This window comes from Hippopotamus amphibius, chromosome 2 (genome assembly GCF_030028045.1).
Source record: "Hippopotamus amphibius kiboko isolate mHipAmp2 chromosome 2, mHipAmp2.hap2, whole genome shotgun sequence".
Classification (NCBI taxonomy): domain Eukaryota; kingdom Metazoa; phylum Chordata; class Mammalia; order Artiodactyla; family Hippopotamidae; genus Hippopotamus; species Hippopotamus amphibius.
In genome coordinates this window covers 37,791,883-37,811,211 of record NC_080187.1, presented here as the reverse complement: position 1 = coordinate 37,811,211, position 19,329 = coordinate 37,791,883, and the positions used below count along the sequence as shown (strand labels likewise).

General features: G+C 46.7%; 3 protein-coding genes across 3 annotated transcripts; 1 reads left to right on the top strand and 2 right to left on the bottom strand.

Moving 5' to 3' along the window:
- Positions 1-1,358: 1,358 nt before the first annotated feature.
- LOC130846773 (retinoid-binding protein 7-like) lies at positions 1,359-1,763 on the top strand. Its single transcript, XM_057725214.1, has one exon. The coding sequence runs from the start codon at positions 1,359-1,361 to the stop codon at positions 1,761-1,763; it is 405 nt and encodes a 134-aa protein (XP_057581197.1).
- A 610-nt stretch (positions 1,764-2,373) lies between these two features.
- LOC130845448 (olfactory receptor 13C7-like) lies at positions 2,374-3,330 on the bottom strand. The gene has a single exon (XM_057722655.1). The coding sequence runs from the start codon at positions 3,328-3,330 to the stop codon at positions 2,374-2,376; it is 957 nt and encodes a 318-aa protein (XP_057578638.1).
- A 6,048-nt stretch (positions 3,331-9,378) lies between these two features.
- Positions 9,379-10,338, bottom strand: LOC130845463 (olfactory receptor 13C7-like). The gene has a single exon (XM_057722683.1). The coding sequence runs from the start codon at positions 10,333-10,335 to the stop codon at positions 9,379-9,381; it is 957 nt and encodes a 318-aa protein (XP_057578666.1). The 5' UTR covers positions 10,336-10,338.
- Positions 10,339-19,329: the final 8,991 nt, after the last annotated feature.

Sequence of the window (19,329 nt, the reverse complement as noted above, 5' to 3'; positions counted from 1 at the left end):
TTTTTTGCTGTGCACGGGCTTTCTTTAGTTGCGGTGAGTGGGGGCTACTCTTCATTGTGATGCGTGGGCTCCTCATTGCCGTGGCTTCTCTTGTTGCGGAGCACGGGCTCTAGGCGCGTGGGCTTCAGTAGTTGCAGCACATGGGCTCAATAGTTGTGGCTCACAGACTCTAAAGCTCAGGCTCAATCATTGTGGCGCACGGGCTTAGTTGCTCCAGGGCATGTGGGATCTTCCTGGAGTAGGGATCGAACCCGTGTCCCATGCATTGGCAGGCAGATTCTTAACCACTGTGCCACCTAGGAAGCCCTGCCTGATTTTAATTTAATCCCCGCTACAACTCGTTGGGGGTTGGTTTAATTATCTCTATTTTACAAATTAGAAAACCAAGAGTCAACAAGATTAAGTAATTTTTCTAATGTGACTGAAGTTACATAGGCAGAGGCACTTCCACATCAGTCTGGTCCACAGTGTATGCTTTTAACCACAAGGGTAATTACAAGTAGATTTTTAGCAATTGGTGCCAAATCTTAAAGAGATTTGGTCAGGTATGACCATTGGGGTTTGGATGGTTGCAAACATTAATTCCAGGTAACGGAAAGGACTCAGAATATAAAATTTGCATTGTAGTAATGATTAAGTGGAGACTGCTAGGAATTTTATCCTTGGCCTACAATAGCTAGAGTTTTATTAGTGTTGACACAATCCCTCTGCCAATTTGGGTAGGAATAGATGTGCTCTGTGTACAGAAGAGAAGAAAGAGTGCCAAAATTGGCTCTAGGATATTATATCTGGGGTATAAAATTGGCTCTAGGAAACACTCTGAGCCCCTACAATGAAAAAGGGGTTAAATAGTGTCATTTGGGATGTTTTGGTTTGGGTAATTATCTAAAATTACAGATAGGTTTTTCGTTTGGACACCAGTTAAGAAGTGACTTCTGGGCTTCCCTGGTGGTGCAGTGGTTAAGAATCCACCTGCCAATGCAGGGGACACGGGTTCGATCCCTGCTCCAGGAAGATCCCACGTGCCGCGGAGCAACTAAGCCTGTGCGCCACAATGATTGAGCCTGTGCTCTAGAGCCCGTGAGCCACCACTGTTGAGCCCATGTGCTGCAACTACTGAAGCCCACACGCCTAGAGCCCGTGCTCTGCAACAAGAGAAGCCACGGCCATGAGGAGCCGGCGCACCACAACGAAGAGTAGCCCCTACTCACCGCAACTAAAAGAAAGCCCGCGCACAGCAAAAAAAGACCCAACACAGCCAATAAAATAAATAAATAAATAAATTAATTAATTAAAAAAAAAAAACCCAAATCAGTCATTAAAAAAAAGAAAAAAAGAGTGCCGCCCCCAGCCCCGCCATGCCCGCCAACCTCAGCGGCACCTGGAACCTGTTCAGCAGCGACAACTTCGAGGGCTACATGCTGGCTCTAGATATTGACTTTGCCACACGTAAGATAGCCAAGCTGCTGAAGCCACAGAAAGTGATTGAGCAGAATGGGGATTCTTTTACTATCCACATGACCAGCAGCTTCAGGAACTACCTTGTGACATTTCAAGTTGGAGAAGAATTTGATGAGGACAATAAAGTCCTGGATAACAGGAAATGCAAGAGCTTGGTCACCTGGGACAATGAACGACTCACCTGTGTGCAGAAGGGGGAAAAGAAGAACAGAGGCTGGAGCCATTGGATTGAAGGGGACCAACTCCACCTGAAAATGTTCTGTGAAGGCCAAGTGTGCAAACAGACGTTCCAGAGAGCTTGATCTGTATCCAACCGGAGTCCATGTGTGGCAGCAGCTTAATGCCGAGTTATATTCCAGAATGAATAGAAATTGATCTGTCCTGGTTTGGAGGTGGTGCCTCGTGGTCGGAGAGATGTCACACAGCCTGTACCAGAAGCCATTTGGATTGTGGGAAAACTCAGCTTCAATAAACCTGTCCAATGATTCTGACTTTTTCCTTCTAAAAAAAAAAAAAAGAAGTGACTTCCTCACTGCCATGTTCCCCATTGTACAGTGAGCAGAAGACAACCACCGCATAAAAACTGCAGCTAGTCTTCACATGAACAAAGAAAGAAGCATATTTTTTAACAAAGTCTTAATTTTTAGTTTTTTTTCAGAATAAAAATAAATTGTAACAGTCACTTATCCTTGCTTCTAGGTGATTTAGCATGACACCCTCTTCATTCTAAAGACTTGATGTTCCATTTTTCAATTATTCAGGAAAGCCCCATCCTGATGTGCACTTGGGGGGCAGTCTTGTGATAAAACTGATGTCGGGGACCATAAAGCAGGTCTATGCTTACCAAGCAGTCATTCCCTAGGGGATCCCCTGTGTGCACAGAACTACGTGATACACTGCTTTCTCCCACGGTCACTGGGGGAAGCATTTCTGACTCATGAGTTTCTTCACAGCCACCTTCACGTCCTTGTTTCTGAGGCTGTAGATGATGGGGTTGAGCATGGGAATCAGCACCCCATAGAAGAGGGAGGTGAGCTTGTCTGAAAGGTCCTGTTTGTCTGCCCCCAGGGGGTCCTTGGATTTGGGCTTTGCATACATGAAAAGAATAGTCCCATAGAAGACGACCACCACAGTAAGATGTGCAGAGCAGGTGGAGAAGGCCTTTTTCCTCCCCTCAGCTGAAGGGATCCTCAGGATGGTGGTGAGGATGAAGATATAGGAGACAAAGATGAAAAGAACTGGGACCCCCAGGAAGACCACATTGGCCACCCCCATACTGATCACATTGATGGAGATGTCAGCACAGGCCAACTTCAGGACAGCCAGGATCTCACAGGTGAAGTGGTTGATGACATTGTCCCCGCAGAAGGGTAATTGTACTGCAAGAGAGATCTGTACCAAGGAGTTGGCTCCACCAGCCAGCCAGGAGCTGGCAGCCATGGGCACGTAAGCAGCCTTGTTCATGACCACAGGATACCTCAGGGGGTTGCAGATGGCCACGTAGCGATCAAACGCCATCATGCCCAGAAGCACACACTCCGTGGCTCCCGTGGTGAAGGAGAGAAACATCTGGATGGCACAGCCTGAGAAAGAGATGGTTTTCCTGGGAGTGAGGAAACCATCTAGGACTAGAGGGATGGAAGAGGTTGTGTAGCAGATGTCCAGGAAGGAGAGGTTCCTCAGGAAGAAGTACATGGGCGTGTGCAGGTGGGAGTCAAGGATGGTCACCAGGATGAGGACCCCATTGCCCAGCAGGATCACCAGGTACATGAGCAGGATGAGCACAAAGAACGTTTTCTCCAGCTTCGGCTGATCTGACAGCCCCAGCAAGACAAATTGTGCCACAATGGATTGGTTGGCCAATTCCATTTTAAATTCTCTCTTCTACCCTCAGGAAAACTGAGGACAACAAACGCGTGTTTATGGGGATCAATCTGTGCTTCCAGAACTTGTAATTAAATTTAACCTGTGACATGCTAACTTATCATATCAGCATCTAAGGGATAAAATTCTTTGTCCACTCAAGTTACCTTAAGAGTCAGGATATATCAAACCAAAAGCAGGAAAATCAGACCCTGGAAATCTAATCAGACCATGATATATGATAGAAGTTTAGCCCTATCAGTAATGTTAACTCACTTGAAAGAAGGGATGTGTAAGGATGGGTCCACATGGGGACCATAAGAGAGGAACCTGAAGGTGTGCTGCCTGGGTCCAGCACTGACTCTCTTCTCTAACAATCTTGCCTGTCCCCAAACTGTCCCTGCAGTGTCCTTGGGGGCTGACCACTGACATCACCTCACTCACTCCCCTGACTCTAATTCTGTGCTTGTGTAATAATTTTCTGATGATAATTTGGCTCCACGTGGAGTCCTACACGAAGGGAATGTGATGAGAGAGGCCAGGAAGATTAGGGTCTGCCTAGCATTTACATTGGTTACTTGATGCCTGGTTTATACTTCATTTCTTGTGAGTTTGGTTGGCGGTCCCCTTTCGTTGTCGGTAAGGAGTTTCTGGCCAGTAGACCGTAGAGACCCTACCAGTCCACATCCCTTCTCACTACCCATGGCCTTTGTCCATAGCACTGCAGTTTCCTCCGTCTGCTCTAACCCATAGGGCTGGGAGCAGCGATAGGATCCAAGGACAAGTGTCCTTCATGCCTCCCAGTGTGAGCACATGTGAGTTTTGGACCAAGCGTCATGCTTTCGGAGAGGTTTTGTAAGTCACAGCTCCTAGCTCAGACCCTCCCATACCCGAGTTGACCATTAAAGCCACTGCAGTGCCACGGTGATGCTTTCTCCCCCAGCAGAAAAGCAGACAGTTCTACCCCGCCTTGCAGTGGAGTGGCTCAAAGGAGGCATGCACATAGGATGTACTTCAGTCACCATAGAACAGTAGATCCAGTATATTAGAGAAAATCTCAGGCCTCGAATTCTCACATTAAAGATGAAGCTAAAGCTCAGACAGGTCCACAGGCAGCGAGGCCAGGGCTAGGATAGAACCTGGTTCCTCACCTTCCCCCTGGGGCTCCTTCTGTCCCCGCTCTGATTGTATTTTGCTCCTCCATTTGTGCCAGAGCTGATCTACTGAGGAACAAAGGACCAGTTATGAAGTCTTGGTCATTCTCACTTTCTCTAGGGCACTAGTGAAGAATAAAGATGTCACACCTCTCTCCAAGACATCTGCTTCATAGCAGTGCATCCCTGGGCTTCATACATTGCATCCGTGACTATTACACTGGTGCTGGCTGGGGGAATTTGGGTGGGAGAAACCAGGCAGAGTCTGAAGCTATCCTCATGCAATTATCTTAGCTGTGGGCATTGGGAATATTTGGGAAAAAGAGATTGTTATTCGAGATATTAGTACTATTGACTAGAGAATCTCAGACTAGGTAGGAATGTTGTAAAATAATTGGTCTTGCCTCTTTCGCCTCCACTGTGTGAACACCTTCTGTGAAACACGGTTTTCCCATTGCTCCTTTGAACGCCTTGAGTTATTTGAGTACACGGCTCCCATTCCTTTGTCAGATAGCCTTGATTGTTGGAAAGTTTTCCCTTACACTGAATAGAAACTTCCTTCTTCTAATGTCATCCCCATTCATCACCCCCAGTTCTGCCGCATATTGATCTAGACTTCCGGGCCACGCCTGCTCCCTTCCCCTATAAGGCCCTTCAGAGACATGGAAGCCGTGACCAGGTCCCCACTTGTACCACCTGTTCTCTTAGCCTTGCAGAGAGAAGGACAGAGTCCCTTCTAACAGACATCATTGTGATCTAAGCACAGTCAGACCTTAGCTATCTCCTCTCCCCACCTACCTGAAGAAGGTTTGGCACAGAGAGAAGTCGGTCTATGCCATGTGTGGGCATGAGGCCATGGTGGGGGCGGGAGCTCACCTGGGCAGAAGGTCTTGCAGCAGGAAGGATGGCTGGGAGGTGATTGCTTGAACTGCCCGCCTTAACCATCCCCTGTCGAGGCGGTGCCTGGAAGCGTGCAGTAAATTCTGTTTAGCTGTCTTGGAGCTGAGCAGTCCCTTTAGATTTCACAGCAAGGGAAAGAAAATTGGGGTTGGCCATAGCTGAAGGGGCCCTGGCTGCTCCCTTCCCTGGCCTTCTCCATGCCCAGCAAGCTAGCAGGAGGGAGGACAGCTCGAGGAGCTGCTTCTTGGGGGTCCTGGCAGTCATGCCCAGCCTGCATGCTCAGGGCAGACGCCCTCTGCTCTTTGCCCCACGCCCTCTCTCCAGAGGTTCTGTCAAGCAGCCCTGGGGCAATGTAGAGCTCTGATTGTTTGGGGCCAGTTTTAATCCCAGAAGCAATTTAAAGTTTGGTGGAGGCCTCCCAGGACTTTAGGGCCTGTGTCCCATAAACCCAGTTAGATTAGCTGTAGACAGCTCTATGTAAATCCTAACTCTCTACACAGAAATGTTCCTTAGATTAGGAAGTTTTCATCCTTTCCTTGCTGACTTTCCTGGAAGTAGAGGAGATGGCTGAGGTCTGATTGTGCTTAGACCACAACAGTATCTGTTAGAAGGGACTCTGCCCTTGTGTCTGCAAGGCTAAGTGTGGTCTTCCCCATGCTCCAGAGTAGCTGGTCCTCACTGCAGTCCCTCAGCATCGTCCAGAGCTGACCAGGTCTGGCCCTTGCCCTCAAAAACAGGAAGCAAGTGACATGTACCATGGGCCAGTGCCAGCACTAGAAAGCAGAACTGACAAGGGTGGGGCCTCTGATCTCCAGAAAGGTCCTGGTGAGAGCCACAGTCTGTGAGATGATTGCCAAGTGCCCCTAAGTTGTATGGGAGCCCAGAAGCAGGGGGGAGTCAGAGGAGAGAGGTCAGAGCAGCTTGGATCCCAACCAGGAAGTGACTCTTTCTGACAGAGACATTGGACACTGCCCTCTCCATTGCTACTGTGCAGTATGGAACAAGGACTATAGATTCTGTAAGCAGAGGACATGAGGGCAGAAGAGAGCTCTGGCGTTGGTGAGAGAGCAACAGGGTCATCCCTTAGACAGAAGCAGCTCTGGAGTCACAGGTGAGGCAGGTAACTAGCTTCTGTATAGTTGGAGATCTTTGAGGGCAAGGAACAGGGAATCTTTCAGGTAACCTCAACTGGGGCCAGGGAGGTGAAAGTCAGGTGGTATGGGACATGGCCCTGCCTGCTCAGCAGGGCCTGAGGGTGGGGAGTTTCCTTTAAAAGTGGATGAGGGGAAAGTCTGAGCGGAGGTGAGGAGCTCTGGATTGAAGCCCAGTCTCTATCAAAAGCAACTGCTAAGCACTGGTCTTATTGTGTGTATGTGTGTGTGTGTGTGTGTGTAACTGAATCACTTTGCTATACATCAGAAACTAACACAACATTGTAAATCAACTATATTTCAGTTAAAAAAAAAGAATCTGAGAAGGGGAGGCAAGTCACAGACACCTGCAGGGGCAGCCTCAGAAGTGCCATGTTCTTGGGAACACACTACCTCACTTAGTGGTGAATACAGTGCTGAAAATATAAAAACTGACTGCTTATTCATTTAACCAAAAGTCAGATGTAACCATACTAGGGAAATGAGGGGAGGAAAGTGTGGTATTAAGAAAAAATGACTTGTTGGGCTTCCTAGGTGGCGCAGCGGTTAGGAATCCTCCTGCCAACACAGGGAACACGGCTTCGATCCCTGCTCCAGGAAGATCCCACATACCATGGAGCAACTAAGCCCGTGCGCCACAACCATTGAGACTGCGCTTTAGAGCCCGTGAGCCACAACTATTGAGCCCATGTGCTGCAACTACTGAAGCCCACATGCCTAGAGCCCGTGCTGCGCAGCAAGAGAAGCCATGGCAATGAGGAACCTGTGCACCACAACGAAGATTAGCCCCCACTCACCGCGACTAAAGAAAGCCTGCGCACAGCAAAAAGGACCCAACACAGCCAATAAAATAAATAAATAAATAAATTTATAAAAAAGAAAAGAAAAGAAAAAGAAAAAATGACTTGTTTTAAAGAGAAGTAGGATGATGTGCTAATAAAAAGATCCTGAGTGCTAATTTTTCCTTGGTAAGAAGAAGATAAAAGTTGTTATCAGAGTTCTTTGTATACCCTTATGTCATCCCTGCAGGCATCATGGTCCACGTTAGCACAGGGGAAACGCACAGAGTTCTCATTAAAGAGTGTGGGTTCAACATCCCCCACCAATGCTTTTGTTATTTTCATAAAGACTGAGGAGGAGGAGCTCTGGAGCCCCCTGGTTGGGGATCTCTACAGCCCACAGACTACCCTGGACTGCAGACTACAGACTGGCATGGTTAGGGTTTTCTCTTAGGGAAAAGTGTCACCCATCTTAGGCCTCACTTTGACCCTCTATAGAAGTCTACCAGCTACACACACCACATCTCTCTGAGCATAACAGGTGGAGGGTGTCAAGAGAAAGTTGAAAGTTAATTGGGGAGAGATGCCTGTGTGTCTTATTGAGCATCTTTGTGCTAATTATGTTTTAGGCACTACAGCCACATATATCTGGAACTATCTGGTCCATCTTAAGGCTGTCCCAGGCCTGGGTACTCTTACTTTTGGAGGTCCCACCCCACATTGTGTCAAAATGACCCACATCCCATTTTAAGTATAATTTTGTGGTAAATCTGAAACAATTTTTCTACTTCTGTTATTAAAATTATTTGGCTTACAAGTTACTAATTTATAATTCTATGATTTCTCAACAATAATCATGAAAGCTCAGGAGTTCTTGTGAAAGTACCTAAGTACAGATTGTTTTAAAATATGGTGCATGCATACAGAAATCTATCCATTAACTGTGGTTGACATAATGTTCCCTTTTGTAGGCATGTAAGAAAACAGTTATTAAGATTTTTAAGGGTATTTTATTTTATTTTATTATTTTATTTGTAGTTGAGCCAACATGTTTTCCAGACCTCAAACAGCCTTGTCCTTGGAGAAAAACCCCATGACCTGACACCACACCCTCATGCCCAGGGTGTGACACAGCCCTGCTGACTCTCTGCATAGAAGTAAGGACACTTGTACAGTAAATACAAATGAAGATCTATTTATAGAACTGAAAAAGTAAAGGAATTTAATTGTTTTTAGAGGATAATTTTTCCTTTGTCTGAACAAAAGGAATTTGCTGAGTTACTTTCCTTGGGAATCAGGCTGCAGGAAACACCTGAGAAGGACGTGCTCTGAGAACCCACACGAGGTTCATGCCTCAGTGCTGAGATTGACCATTATTCTCTGTCCCAGGTTGGGTCTCCCAGGAAGTTTACTCTCATGGGGAGATTTTCATGCAGGATGCTGACTGGGGAGTGCGCTTAAGACGAACACTTGTGGAGTGAGGGTGAAGGAAGCAGGACTGGGTAGAGGGAGAACTCAAACTGTCACAAGGAAGCGCTCAAGCTGGGATGACTTTTTAGAGTCATCCCCGTTGAAAGCAATGAAGACCAGGACTATGTTGACATTGACTTATCACTGAATATGTTCTGCTTCTGAGAAGGGAATGTGGCTTTGGGTGAGGTAACTCTCTCAGACCAAGGGCAAGCCAGCAGAGGGACTCAGCTGAATGCTGTCAGCCATCAACACTCACAGCAGCTGGGGTTACGAGAGCTTCAGCCCTAGGTGGGTGGGAGTAGGGTCTGGCAGGACACCGCTCATCCACTGTACTCTCTTAACCAATACTTTGCAATGTGTAATATGCATGTGAATCACTTGGGGGATCATGTTAAAAGGTAGATTCTAACTCAGTAGGTCTGGAGTGGGCTCCAAGAGTCTGCATGCCCAAAAAGCTCCCAGGTGATGCTTATACTACTGGTCCATGGACCACAGTGTGAGTAGCATGGCTCTAAACTCAGTTTGCCCCTCACCTGGCATTACTTTGCATCAGGGATTCTCAAGTGAGTAGATCATATCATGAGACATATCCCACCATCACTGGGTGCAGCGTTTCTGAACTACCAGGTTCCTCACAGCAGCCTTAACATCCTTGTTCCTCAGACTATAGATGATGGGGTTGAGCATGGGGGTCAGAAGTCCATAGAAGAGGGAGATGAGTTTGTCTGAAAGGTCCTGTTTGTCTGCCCCCCGGGGGTCCTTGGACTTGGGCTTCCCATACATGAACAGGATTGTCCCATAGAAGATGACCACCACTGTGAAGTGGGCAGAGCAGGTAGAGAAGGCCTTTTTCCTCCCCTCAGCTGAAGGGATCCTCAGGATGGTGGTGAGGATGAAGATATAGGAGACAAAGATGAAAAGAACTGGGACCCCCAGGAAGACCACATTGGCCACCCCCATACTGATCACATTGATGGAGATGTCAGCACAGGCCAACTTCAGGACAGCCAGGATCTCACAGATGAAGTGGTTGATGACGTTGTCCCCACAGAAGGGTAATTGTACTGCAAGAGAGATCTGTACCAAGGAGTTGGCTCCACCAGCCAGCCAGGAGATGGCAGCCATGGGCATGTAGGCAGTCTTGCTCATGACCACAGGGTACCTCAGGGGGTTGCAGATGGCCATGTAGCGATCAAACGCCATCATGCCCAGAAGCACACACTCCGTGGCTCCCATGGCAAAGGAGAGAAACATCTGTACAGCACAGGCTGAGAAGAGGATGGTTTTCCTGGGAGTGAGGAAGCCATCCAGGACTAGGGGCACTGAGGAGGTTGTGTAGCAGATGTCCAGGAAGGAGAGGTTCCTCAGGAAGAAGTACATGGGCGTGTGCAGGTGGGAGTCAAGGATGGTCACCAGGATGAGGACCCCATTGCCCAGCAGGATCACCAGGTACATTGACAGGATGAGCACAAAGAATGTTTTCTCTAGTTTGGGATGGGCAGAGAGACCCAACAAGACAAATTCTGTCACAGTGGATTGGTTGGATGCATCCATTTCCATATCTTTCTTTTACCTCTAGGAATACTGAAGACAAAAAATAAATGTTTGATTTCTGATGGCTTGCTTAGGTCAATACACAAGAATCATACTACATATCAGGTTCCTAATTTTAAACTTACCCTATGGGATTCAACTAAAAAACCAAGTTACCTAAAAGCTAGATTGTGTATCAGTCAAAAGCATAAACAACAAACACTGAAAATCTAATGAAATTTAGTAAAATGAAGGACATTTCTGTCTAGTCAATGATATTAATATTTCTAAGGCAAAGTCCTATGTCTACATATGTTGTGTATCTCCAACACTTACCAGCGAACCAGGGGCTTCTGAATAACTCTGTCTTTGTCATATAATTGGGACCTCAGGCTATGAAGCTCAGTGACTCTGGCCCATTCCTCTGGATTTAGTTTCTCTTTACATAGCAAGTTTCTAATTCAACTTCACAGATAGTCTTATAGGGAGAGATGTGCTGGCTTGAAAACATAAAGTTTCCCATCTATTTAGTGGTTTTATTTCTTATACAGTATCCGATTTATACTTCAGTGTTTTGTGAGCTTAGCGAGTGTGAATCAGTTCATTTCATCTTAACCTTCTTTTTTGAATAATCTGATGAAATTGAAATTTTGGAGCCTGTAACATGGAGTGTCCACCAAAGTCTCCAGAAAGCTGATCTGCAGAGCAGGCCTTGTGTGTTGCCGCCTGTAATCATACCACGTCAGCACCTTTGCTGCTCTGGGACTTGGCCCAAGGAATAAAATCTTACCTGATAGTCAGATCCCACTCATACTTCACATTCCCAGCCTGGCTTGAGTGGGGCCTTGAGTCACAAGCCGTCCGGTGCCACTTAGATGCTTTGCAGATGTCACCACATCTAATTCCACTCAGCCCCTCAGAATATCCAGAGCCACACTGTAGATCATCACAACTTCACTGCCAAAGAGATTAGGAACACCAGATGTCACCATACACTGCTGCAGGGTACCCAAGACAGCATGGAACTGCCTGTCTAATAGCTAGCTACCCAAGTGCTGGTTAAAAATACAGATTGCTGGGATACAAGATTAATACACAAAAATCTGTTGCACTAGTTTATACTAACAATGAAATATCAGAAAGAAACATTAAAAAGAAAACAATCCCATTTAAAATCGCATAAAAAAGAAACATAGGAATAAGCATAACCAAGGAGGCGAGTGACCTATACACTGAGAACTATGAAACATTGATAAAGGATGTTGAAGATGATTCAAAGAAATGGAAAGACATCCCATGCTCTTGGATTGGAAGAATTAATATTACTAAAATGGCCATGCTACCCAAGGCATTCTACAGATTTAATGCAATCCCTATCAAATTACCAATGACAGAACTAGCACAAATAACCCTAAAATTTATATGGAAACACAAAAAGACTTAGAATTGCCAAATCAATCCTGAGGAAAAAGAACAAAGCTGAAGACATAACTCTCCCAGACTTCAGACAATACTACAAAGCTATAATAATCAAAACAGTGAGGTATTGGCACAAAAACAGACATATAGATCAATGAAACAGAATAGAGAGCCCAGAAATAAACCCACACACCTATGGTCAATTAATCTTTGACAAAAGAGGAAAGACTATACAATGGAGAAAAGACAGTCACTTTTGCAAGTGGTGTTGGAAAAGCTGGACAGCCTCATGTAAATCAATGAAATTAAAACAATCCCTCACACAGTATACAAAATAAACTTGAAAATGGCTTAAAGACTTAAATATAAGACATGACACCAGAAAACTCCTAGAAGAGAACATAGGAAAAACATTATCTGACATAAATTGTAGTAATATTTTCTTAGTTCAGTCTCCCAAGGCAAAAGAAATAAAACCAAAAATAAACAAATGGGACCTAACCAAACTTAAAAGCTTTTGCACACAAAGAAAACAATAAACAAAACAAAAGGACAACCTACGGACTGGGAGAAAATATTTGCAAACAATACAACCAACAAGGGCATAACTTGCAAAATATACAAACAGCTCATACAACTCAATATCAAAGAAACAAACAACCCAATCAAAAAATGGGCAGAAAACTTAAATAGATATTTCTCCAAAAATGACATACAGATGGCCAACAGGCACAAGAAAAAAGATGCTCAACATCACCAATTATTAGAGAAATGCAAATCAAAACTACATTGAGATATCTCCTCATACCAGTCAGAATGGCTATGATCAAAAAGTCTACAAATAATAAATGCTGGAGAGAGTGTGGAGAAAAGGGAACCCTCCTATACTGCAGGTAGGAATGTAAACTGCTGCAGCCACTATGGAGAACAGTATGGACGTTCCTTAAAAAACTAAAAATAGAGTTACCACATGATCCAGCAATCCCACTCCTGGACATATATCTGGAAAAGATGAAAACTCTAATTTGAAAAGATACATGCACCCCAGTGTTCATAGCAGCACTATTTACAATAGCCAAGACATGGAAGCAACCCAAGTGTTCATCAGCAGAGGAATGGATAAAGAAGGTGTAGATCATATACACAATGGAATACAGAAAAGAATGAAGTATTGCCACTTGCAGCAACATGGATGGACCTAGAGATTTTTATACTAAGTGAAGTATGTCAGACAGAGAAAGAAAAATATTATATGATATCATTTATATGTGGAATCTAAAAATAATGCAAATGAACTTATTTATAAAACAGAACCAGACTCACAGACATAGAAAACAAACATGATTACCAAAGTGGAAAATGCAGGGAGGGATAAATTAGGAATATGGGATTAACAGATACACACTACTATATATAAAATAGATAAGCAACAAGGATTTACTGTATAACACAGGAAAATATATTCAATATCTTGTAATAATCTATAACGGAAAAGAATATGGAAAAGGATATATATATATACACGCATATATTCATACATACACATATATATATATATCAGAATCAGTTTGCTGTACACCTAAAACTAACACAATATTGTAAATCAACTATAGTTTAGAAAAAAAAATATGGGAAGAAATTGCAAACCAGAAACATTGAAAATACAGTGTAAGAAAGTGAAGAAAAGTGCAGATTGCTGGGTCTTACCTTTGCAGATGGTCTTAGAGATCAGTATTTTGGTTTTCTGTTTCAAATAAGTGCTCCCCATGTACTTCTGATGTACACCAGTCTTGAGAATCACTGGCGTCTGAGGTCAGTGATTTCTCCAACTTTAAAGTTGGTGAAGAGAGAGGTTTGTGAATTGCACATGGATCTGTAGAAGGGATGCTTTTTTTCCTACTTGGTAATGTTACAATGTCCAAAAGAGGTTATCTCGGGATATCAGGAATTTAAGGGATGCAGAATCATTTTCAGAGAAAGGCTCCTTTACTATAAGGGAGTACAGAATTTGACGCTTGTCAGAATCATCAGCTATTAAGCCAATGCAATCCCCTCCTCTAACCTACCAGTTACCAAGGTCCTGTCTTCGGGAGACGATTTCTCGGCCTCTGCTTGAACGTGTTGAGTAATGGTGGGAACGCTCATGGGCTCCGGTGTTGCTGTCGGGAAGCCTGGGCTGTTAGAGTTCTTCAGGGACCTGATATGTGCCCTTTTCTAACGTCTACCTTCCTCCACTGGTCCTATGTCGGCCTCCTGGGCTCATGTAACACCAACCTGCTCCCTTGCTACAGCAGCAGCCTTCAGAGCTTTTGAAAACAGTTGCCTTGTACCCCCAGCCGAGTCCTCCTCCCTGCCCCATCTCTGCTCAGCCCTCTTTGCATCAGACTCTTTTCTTTTCTCGCAGCTGGTGAAGAACCAGCCATCGAGGTCACCTGGCACTTACCCAGCATAGGGTCCCATGTAGTCTGGGTCTATTGATGGCAGGGAGGCAGGCCAGTGGAGTGAGGAGGCTGCCAGTTTACTGGGGGCCAGGAGAAGTGACTGTCTCTGGTGTTACCTGTCCATCTGGGTGTTACCAAGCCACGACCAAGCAGACTATACAGGCCACATCCCTCAGCAGCTCCAGCAACACCTGACTGAGTACACGCTCTTAACAGAGCACATAGCCTTTAACTGTTGTCTAAATTCCTGGTGTCTACAAGTGACCCTGGCTGTTGGAGGCTCCAAAGTGCGGCCACAGCTTGCAGCACACAGAAGCTACAGCTACTCACAGTGCCCTTGCCTGCCCTTGGGGCTCAGTGAGACAAGGAGACGAGGGCTGACTCTCAAGGCTGAGGCTCAGCCAGGTACCCCAGACCAGAAGAGACTGTGCCACAGGTCAGGTGGGCAAGTACCCAGTACCCTGGACCCAGTACCCTCGTCTCTGTGCTCCACACTGCTCTCCAGAGGGTCCCACGATGACTCTCTCAGGAGTTTAGAGCTGGGTTGCTTTGGGGCCAGGCCCTATCTCAGAAGCAATTTAAAGTTTGATGAGAGGCTCAGAATTTAGACTTCACCTCATAGACCCAATTAGGCAATGTTGTGAAGTCTACCCAAAGCTCCTCTCTCACTGCAAGGAAACCTCAGCTTAGAGTGTTCTCTGGCCAGGTCATCAGAGTTCTCCTGGGGTTTGATCACAACAGTTGGTCCGAGAGCCAACAGTTGGCTCTGTCATTGGCCCTCAAAAGAAGGGGAAAAGAGCTGATCCTCAGTGATTCAAACATTCCTGGGAACTTTGGACAGATTCCTGGCCACCTAGGCATCTTTTCTCCTCCACTGGGTGACCCAGGGTGCGCGCTCTCTCTCTCTTTCTCCCCCTCCCTCACCCTCTCTGTTCCCAACCAGCCTGCCCTGCATTCTGAACAATCTCTACACTGCAAACATGTCATGTGTGCCAGGCCTCGTGCCAGGTACCAAAGGGTAGGGGTGGGTGGGGGACACCACGGCCAGAAGTGGGTATTTGCCTTCAAAGACTAACCGGCAGAGTGGGGATGTCCAGAGACTGAGGCATGACTGAGAATGTCATAAGGCCGTCCAGGGGGCTGGGAACAGGAGGAGCAGGCAGAACTAGCCCAGGGGGACAATAACGGGGATGGAGGAGAGATTGGCCCTGGGAGACGTTTAGGAGGAAGAAATGATAGGATTTAGAGATCGATCTGGTGTGGAACATGCAGGTGAGAGAAAAATGAACAAGGGCTAAATTCCCAGATCTTGAAAACGGGAATAAAGACCTGGAGGAAGTTAGGAGGAGAGCCTGTCTGGGCTGGCAGTGGTAGGGTGGCTGCAAGGTTGTCTCTGACATTTCCGTGTACAGCTTCTCTACAGCTTTGTGCCCAGCTCCAGGCTGGTTACTAGAAATAGAGACACGACCAAGAGCTAGTTTCTGTGATTGAGGGAGTTTACAGCCAGTTTGATTTGTTGTATTTGAGATAATGGTGAGATATTGACATTAAAAAGGGTTGCCATTAATTTACAGCTGTTTTCTAAATCTTATCTAATGCTCCCCATGCCCCGTGAGGTAGGTATGAGGGATACTTGGATGTGAGCAGGTGGAAGGACCCTCCTTCACTGGGCTGTAGTGACTCATATTCTTTGACCTCTGTCTTCCAAATGCCAGGAGCTTGGACTTCCCTGGGTGGCACAGTAGTTAAGATTCCGCACTCCCAATGCAGGGGGCCCAGCTTCAATCCCTGGTCAGGGAGCTAGATCCCACTTGCATGCCACAACTAAAAGTTCACATGCCACATCTAAGCAGCCCAAGAGCCACAACTAAGGAGCCCACTGGCTGCAACTAAGACCTGGTACAACCAAATAAATAAATATGTAAAAAAATAAAATAAAAAAATAAATATGTAAATGCCAGGAGCCTCCCCCTCCTTCACGCTTGGATTTCGTCAAGGGTTAGGGGATGTCGTGGGGTTCAAGGTTGAACAGGCACTGGGCTGTCAGTCAGGATCTGAGTGGCCCCTGCTGGTCCCTCTGTGGCAGTCAGTCATGTTGGAGACTCAGCCGCTCCGGCCTTGCTGCTCCTCCTCCAGCTGGGACTAATTACCCCTGATCCCCTCCCTGTGACTCAGCTTCAGCTCCCACAGGCCAGGCCTCCGCTCACTGCCCGCTTTCTCTGTGTTACTCTGGTTTCTCCTTCCTGTCCTTCCTTCCTTCCACCAGCGGCTGACTCCGTCCTGGCGTTTTGAGTGCAAGCTCCCGAGAGACAGAACTAAGGGGTCATCCACTCTCAGCCACCAGGCAGCCCATGCGGTGACTGCCCCCCGGGACAGGGGTCCCCTGGTCAGTCAGGCGAGTCCGGTGGCCAGGGCGCCCCGGGGCACAGAGCATGGAAACAATGCGAGGAAACTCCTTGGAAGGAGTCGGTGGGGCGTCCTGGAATGAAGCAGCGACTCAGGCGAATATTGTTTAGATGCCCCGGTGTTCCGACGTGAGATGTTACACACTTGCCCCCCACCCCCACCCCCGTGCTTGCTGCACGAGCGGGCTTCCCTCCAAGGAGGGGTAACGCTTTGGCCCCTCCCCCTTCCACCTCTTCTTCTCCTCTTCAGGGAAGTTCTGTCCCTCTGACCTTTATAGCACCTGATCCCAGCCCTGGTATCATCTCTGAATAGTGGTGGTTCTTTTCTGCCTTTACAGAGAATGTGCGGTTGTTGCTTAGGACTCCCGACAGAATCTCAAAGTGTTTTGAGCAGGAATCTGGTGGCAGACCTTGTGAATTTCGCGGGGTGTCACGTCCACGTTTGTCCTTAGAAAGCCACAATAAACAGACGCCTCTCCAGGAACTGCCGGGGTTACTGGGGTTCAGACTCCCCCTTCAGTCCACTTATCTTTGGCAAACTCACATTTACACACATATACAAAAACACACTTGCAGAAAGTAGATTTCTGACACACTAAGCTTCGTCTTGGCCAATGAAAACCCATATCCCTTTGGCTGGTCTGTCCAAGGCTTTCCTAGACAGTGAGAAGCATTTTTAGCAATACCTCAAATCTCAAGGCCCTGAGACCCCACACACTGAGTTAGTAAGAAGTCTAGTCCCCGGCTACTCAGTGCAGCAAACAGAGCTGCATTGGCATCACCTGGGAACTTAATAATGCAGATTCCTGGGCCTTTCCCTGGACCTACTAAATCAATCTCTGCAGGTGGGGCCCAGCAACCTGCACGTGCACACGTGTGTGTGTGTGCGTGTGCCTGTATGTGTCCCATTTGTGTTTTAACAAGTTCTCAAGTGGATTCTGATGCATGCAACTGTCTGAGAAGCGCTGGTCTATGTAGACTTTTCCTAGGATTGGGGTTCCAGTTATTCCTTTTGAGGAAGGAAGAGTTTTTTTTAATATGCATGATCAGAACAGCTGCCTGTAATTTCTCTGCTCTAGAGCTCTTCCCGTCCTTGCTTGCCCCTAACTGCTGACTTTTGACCCTTGACTGTCCACACCCCTGCTGACCTCCTCTGGCTCACTCGGCTCTGTGACCTTACTCTCTCCCCTGCCAGCAGGGACCCTCTTTCTTATCGTCAGATTCCACTTGCTCAGAGGGTTCTCACAACGGAGGGGATGGGCCCCTAGGGGCCCAGAGGTCAAGGAGATCATGTAGATATTACGCATTTGCATTTCAGGGGGCCCCCAGCAATCTCCCCTGGCAGTACAGTTAGACTTGTATCTACAGACAGCAGAGCAGTGCCAGTATCTCCAGGGTTCCAGCCACTCTCTCTAAGTGATGGATAAGTCATTGAGTCTCCGGCTTAGACATCTCCCCCATTATAAGTTCCTCAAACACACGACACTCCAAAATGAATTCATCTTCTCCCCCAAACCCAACAACTTGGTCAGTATTCTCTATTTCGGTGGTGTCGCCATCATCCACCCATCATCTGGGCTAGAAATATTGATTCTGTCCTCTTTCCTGCCTGTTATATCCAACCAAAATCTACTGTTGTATTTTGTATCTACCAGACATTTCTTGAATCTCCCCATCTTCACCCCTCAATCACTCCCCAGTCAGTGTTCTTATCTTTGTTTGCCTGACGTGTTTCTGTCTCTACAGACCTCATCCTCTTGCCCCAATCTTCCCTTCACATTGTGCCCAGAAGGATTCAACGTAAGATGCAGATTTCACCATGTCGGACCTCTACTTAAAATCCCTAAGTGCCTTCTCACCCGCTACAGGAGAATGTCCTAACTCCTCAGGATGCCCCCGAAAGATCAGCTTGGGTCCCGCCCTGCTTTCCTCCCCGTCGGCAGCCCCTTTGTGCTCCAGCAGCACTGCACTGCTGGTTGCTCCTCCCTCCTAGGGCTCTTTCTCATTTCTCTACCTTTGTTTATGCAGCCCCTCTGCCTGGGATGATTCCCCACTCCCCTCATTGGGCAGATCGACACGCCTCCATTCCAGTGCTGTGCTGGTGAATGTTTAACAGCCACATCTCCAAATCAGAAAAAAGCCCTGATCTGGAACATTTGCTGTCATATCATTCCTGTGATATAAACACTCCCAGGATGGCCCATTTCAAGCTACTAACAAAGTCGCTGAATGGGAGTTGGGAGGAGGTGTGCACAGTTGCAAGCCAGCGCCTGCGCACCACAGACCTCAGGTCACCTCCCCCAGGAGGTCTGGGCCCTGCCTCCTCTGGGCCATCACATCAGCGTGGGCATTCTCCCTGGCCTGCACTTCCTTGTTTGGTAGTTTTCTTTTCACATTCCTGTCTCTAGACCGTGGTTCTTGGCACATTTCTGCCTTCTGTGTAGAACACACTCAATAATGGTTTGCTGGATAAAGGAAGGTACCCATTTTCTGGACCCATCCCTGTTCTGGGTCACATTCTGTCCATGACTCCCGTAAGGTATGGGAGCACATGCGCAGATGATAGGATGCTGAAATGACAGTGACTTAAATGCCAAGTGAGGATTCAAGAACATAGCAGGTTACTTCAAGGGCCCTAATCCAACAAGTTGAAAATCCAGAGAATATAAATCTTTTACTTAGATCCCTAAAAACCACTCCATAAGCACAGACTTGGGGCAATGAGGACTGACTACAGCACAGGAGAAAAG

Excerpts from the sequence above, each read along its gene's own strand:
- LOC130846773 (XM_057725214.1), top strand. The coding sequence starts at position 1,359 with ATGCCCGCCAACCTCAGCGGCACCTGGAACCTGTTCAGCAGCGACAAC.
- LOC130845448 (XM_057722655.1), bottom strand. The coding sequence starts at position 3,330 with ATGGAATTGGCCAACCAATCCATTGTGGCACAATTTGTCTTGCTGGGG.
- LOC130845463 (XM_057722683.1), bottom strand. The coding sequence starts at position 10,335 with ATGGATGCATCCAACCAATCCACTGTGACAGAATTTGTCTTGTTGGGT.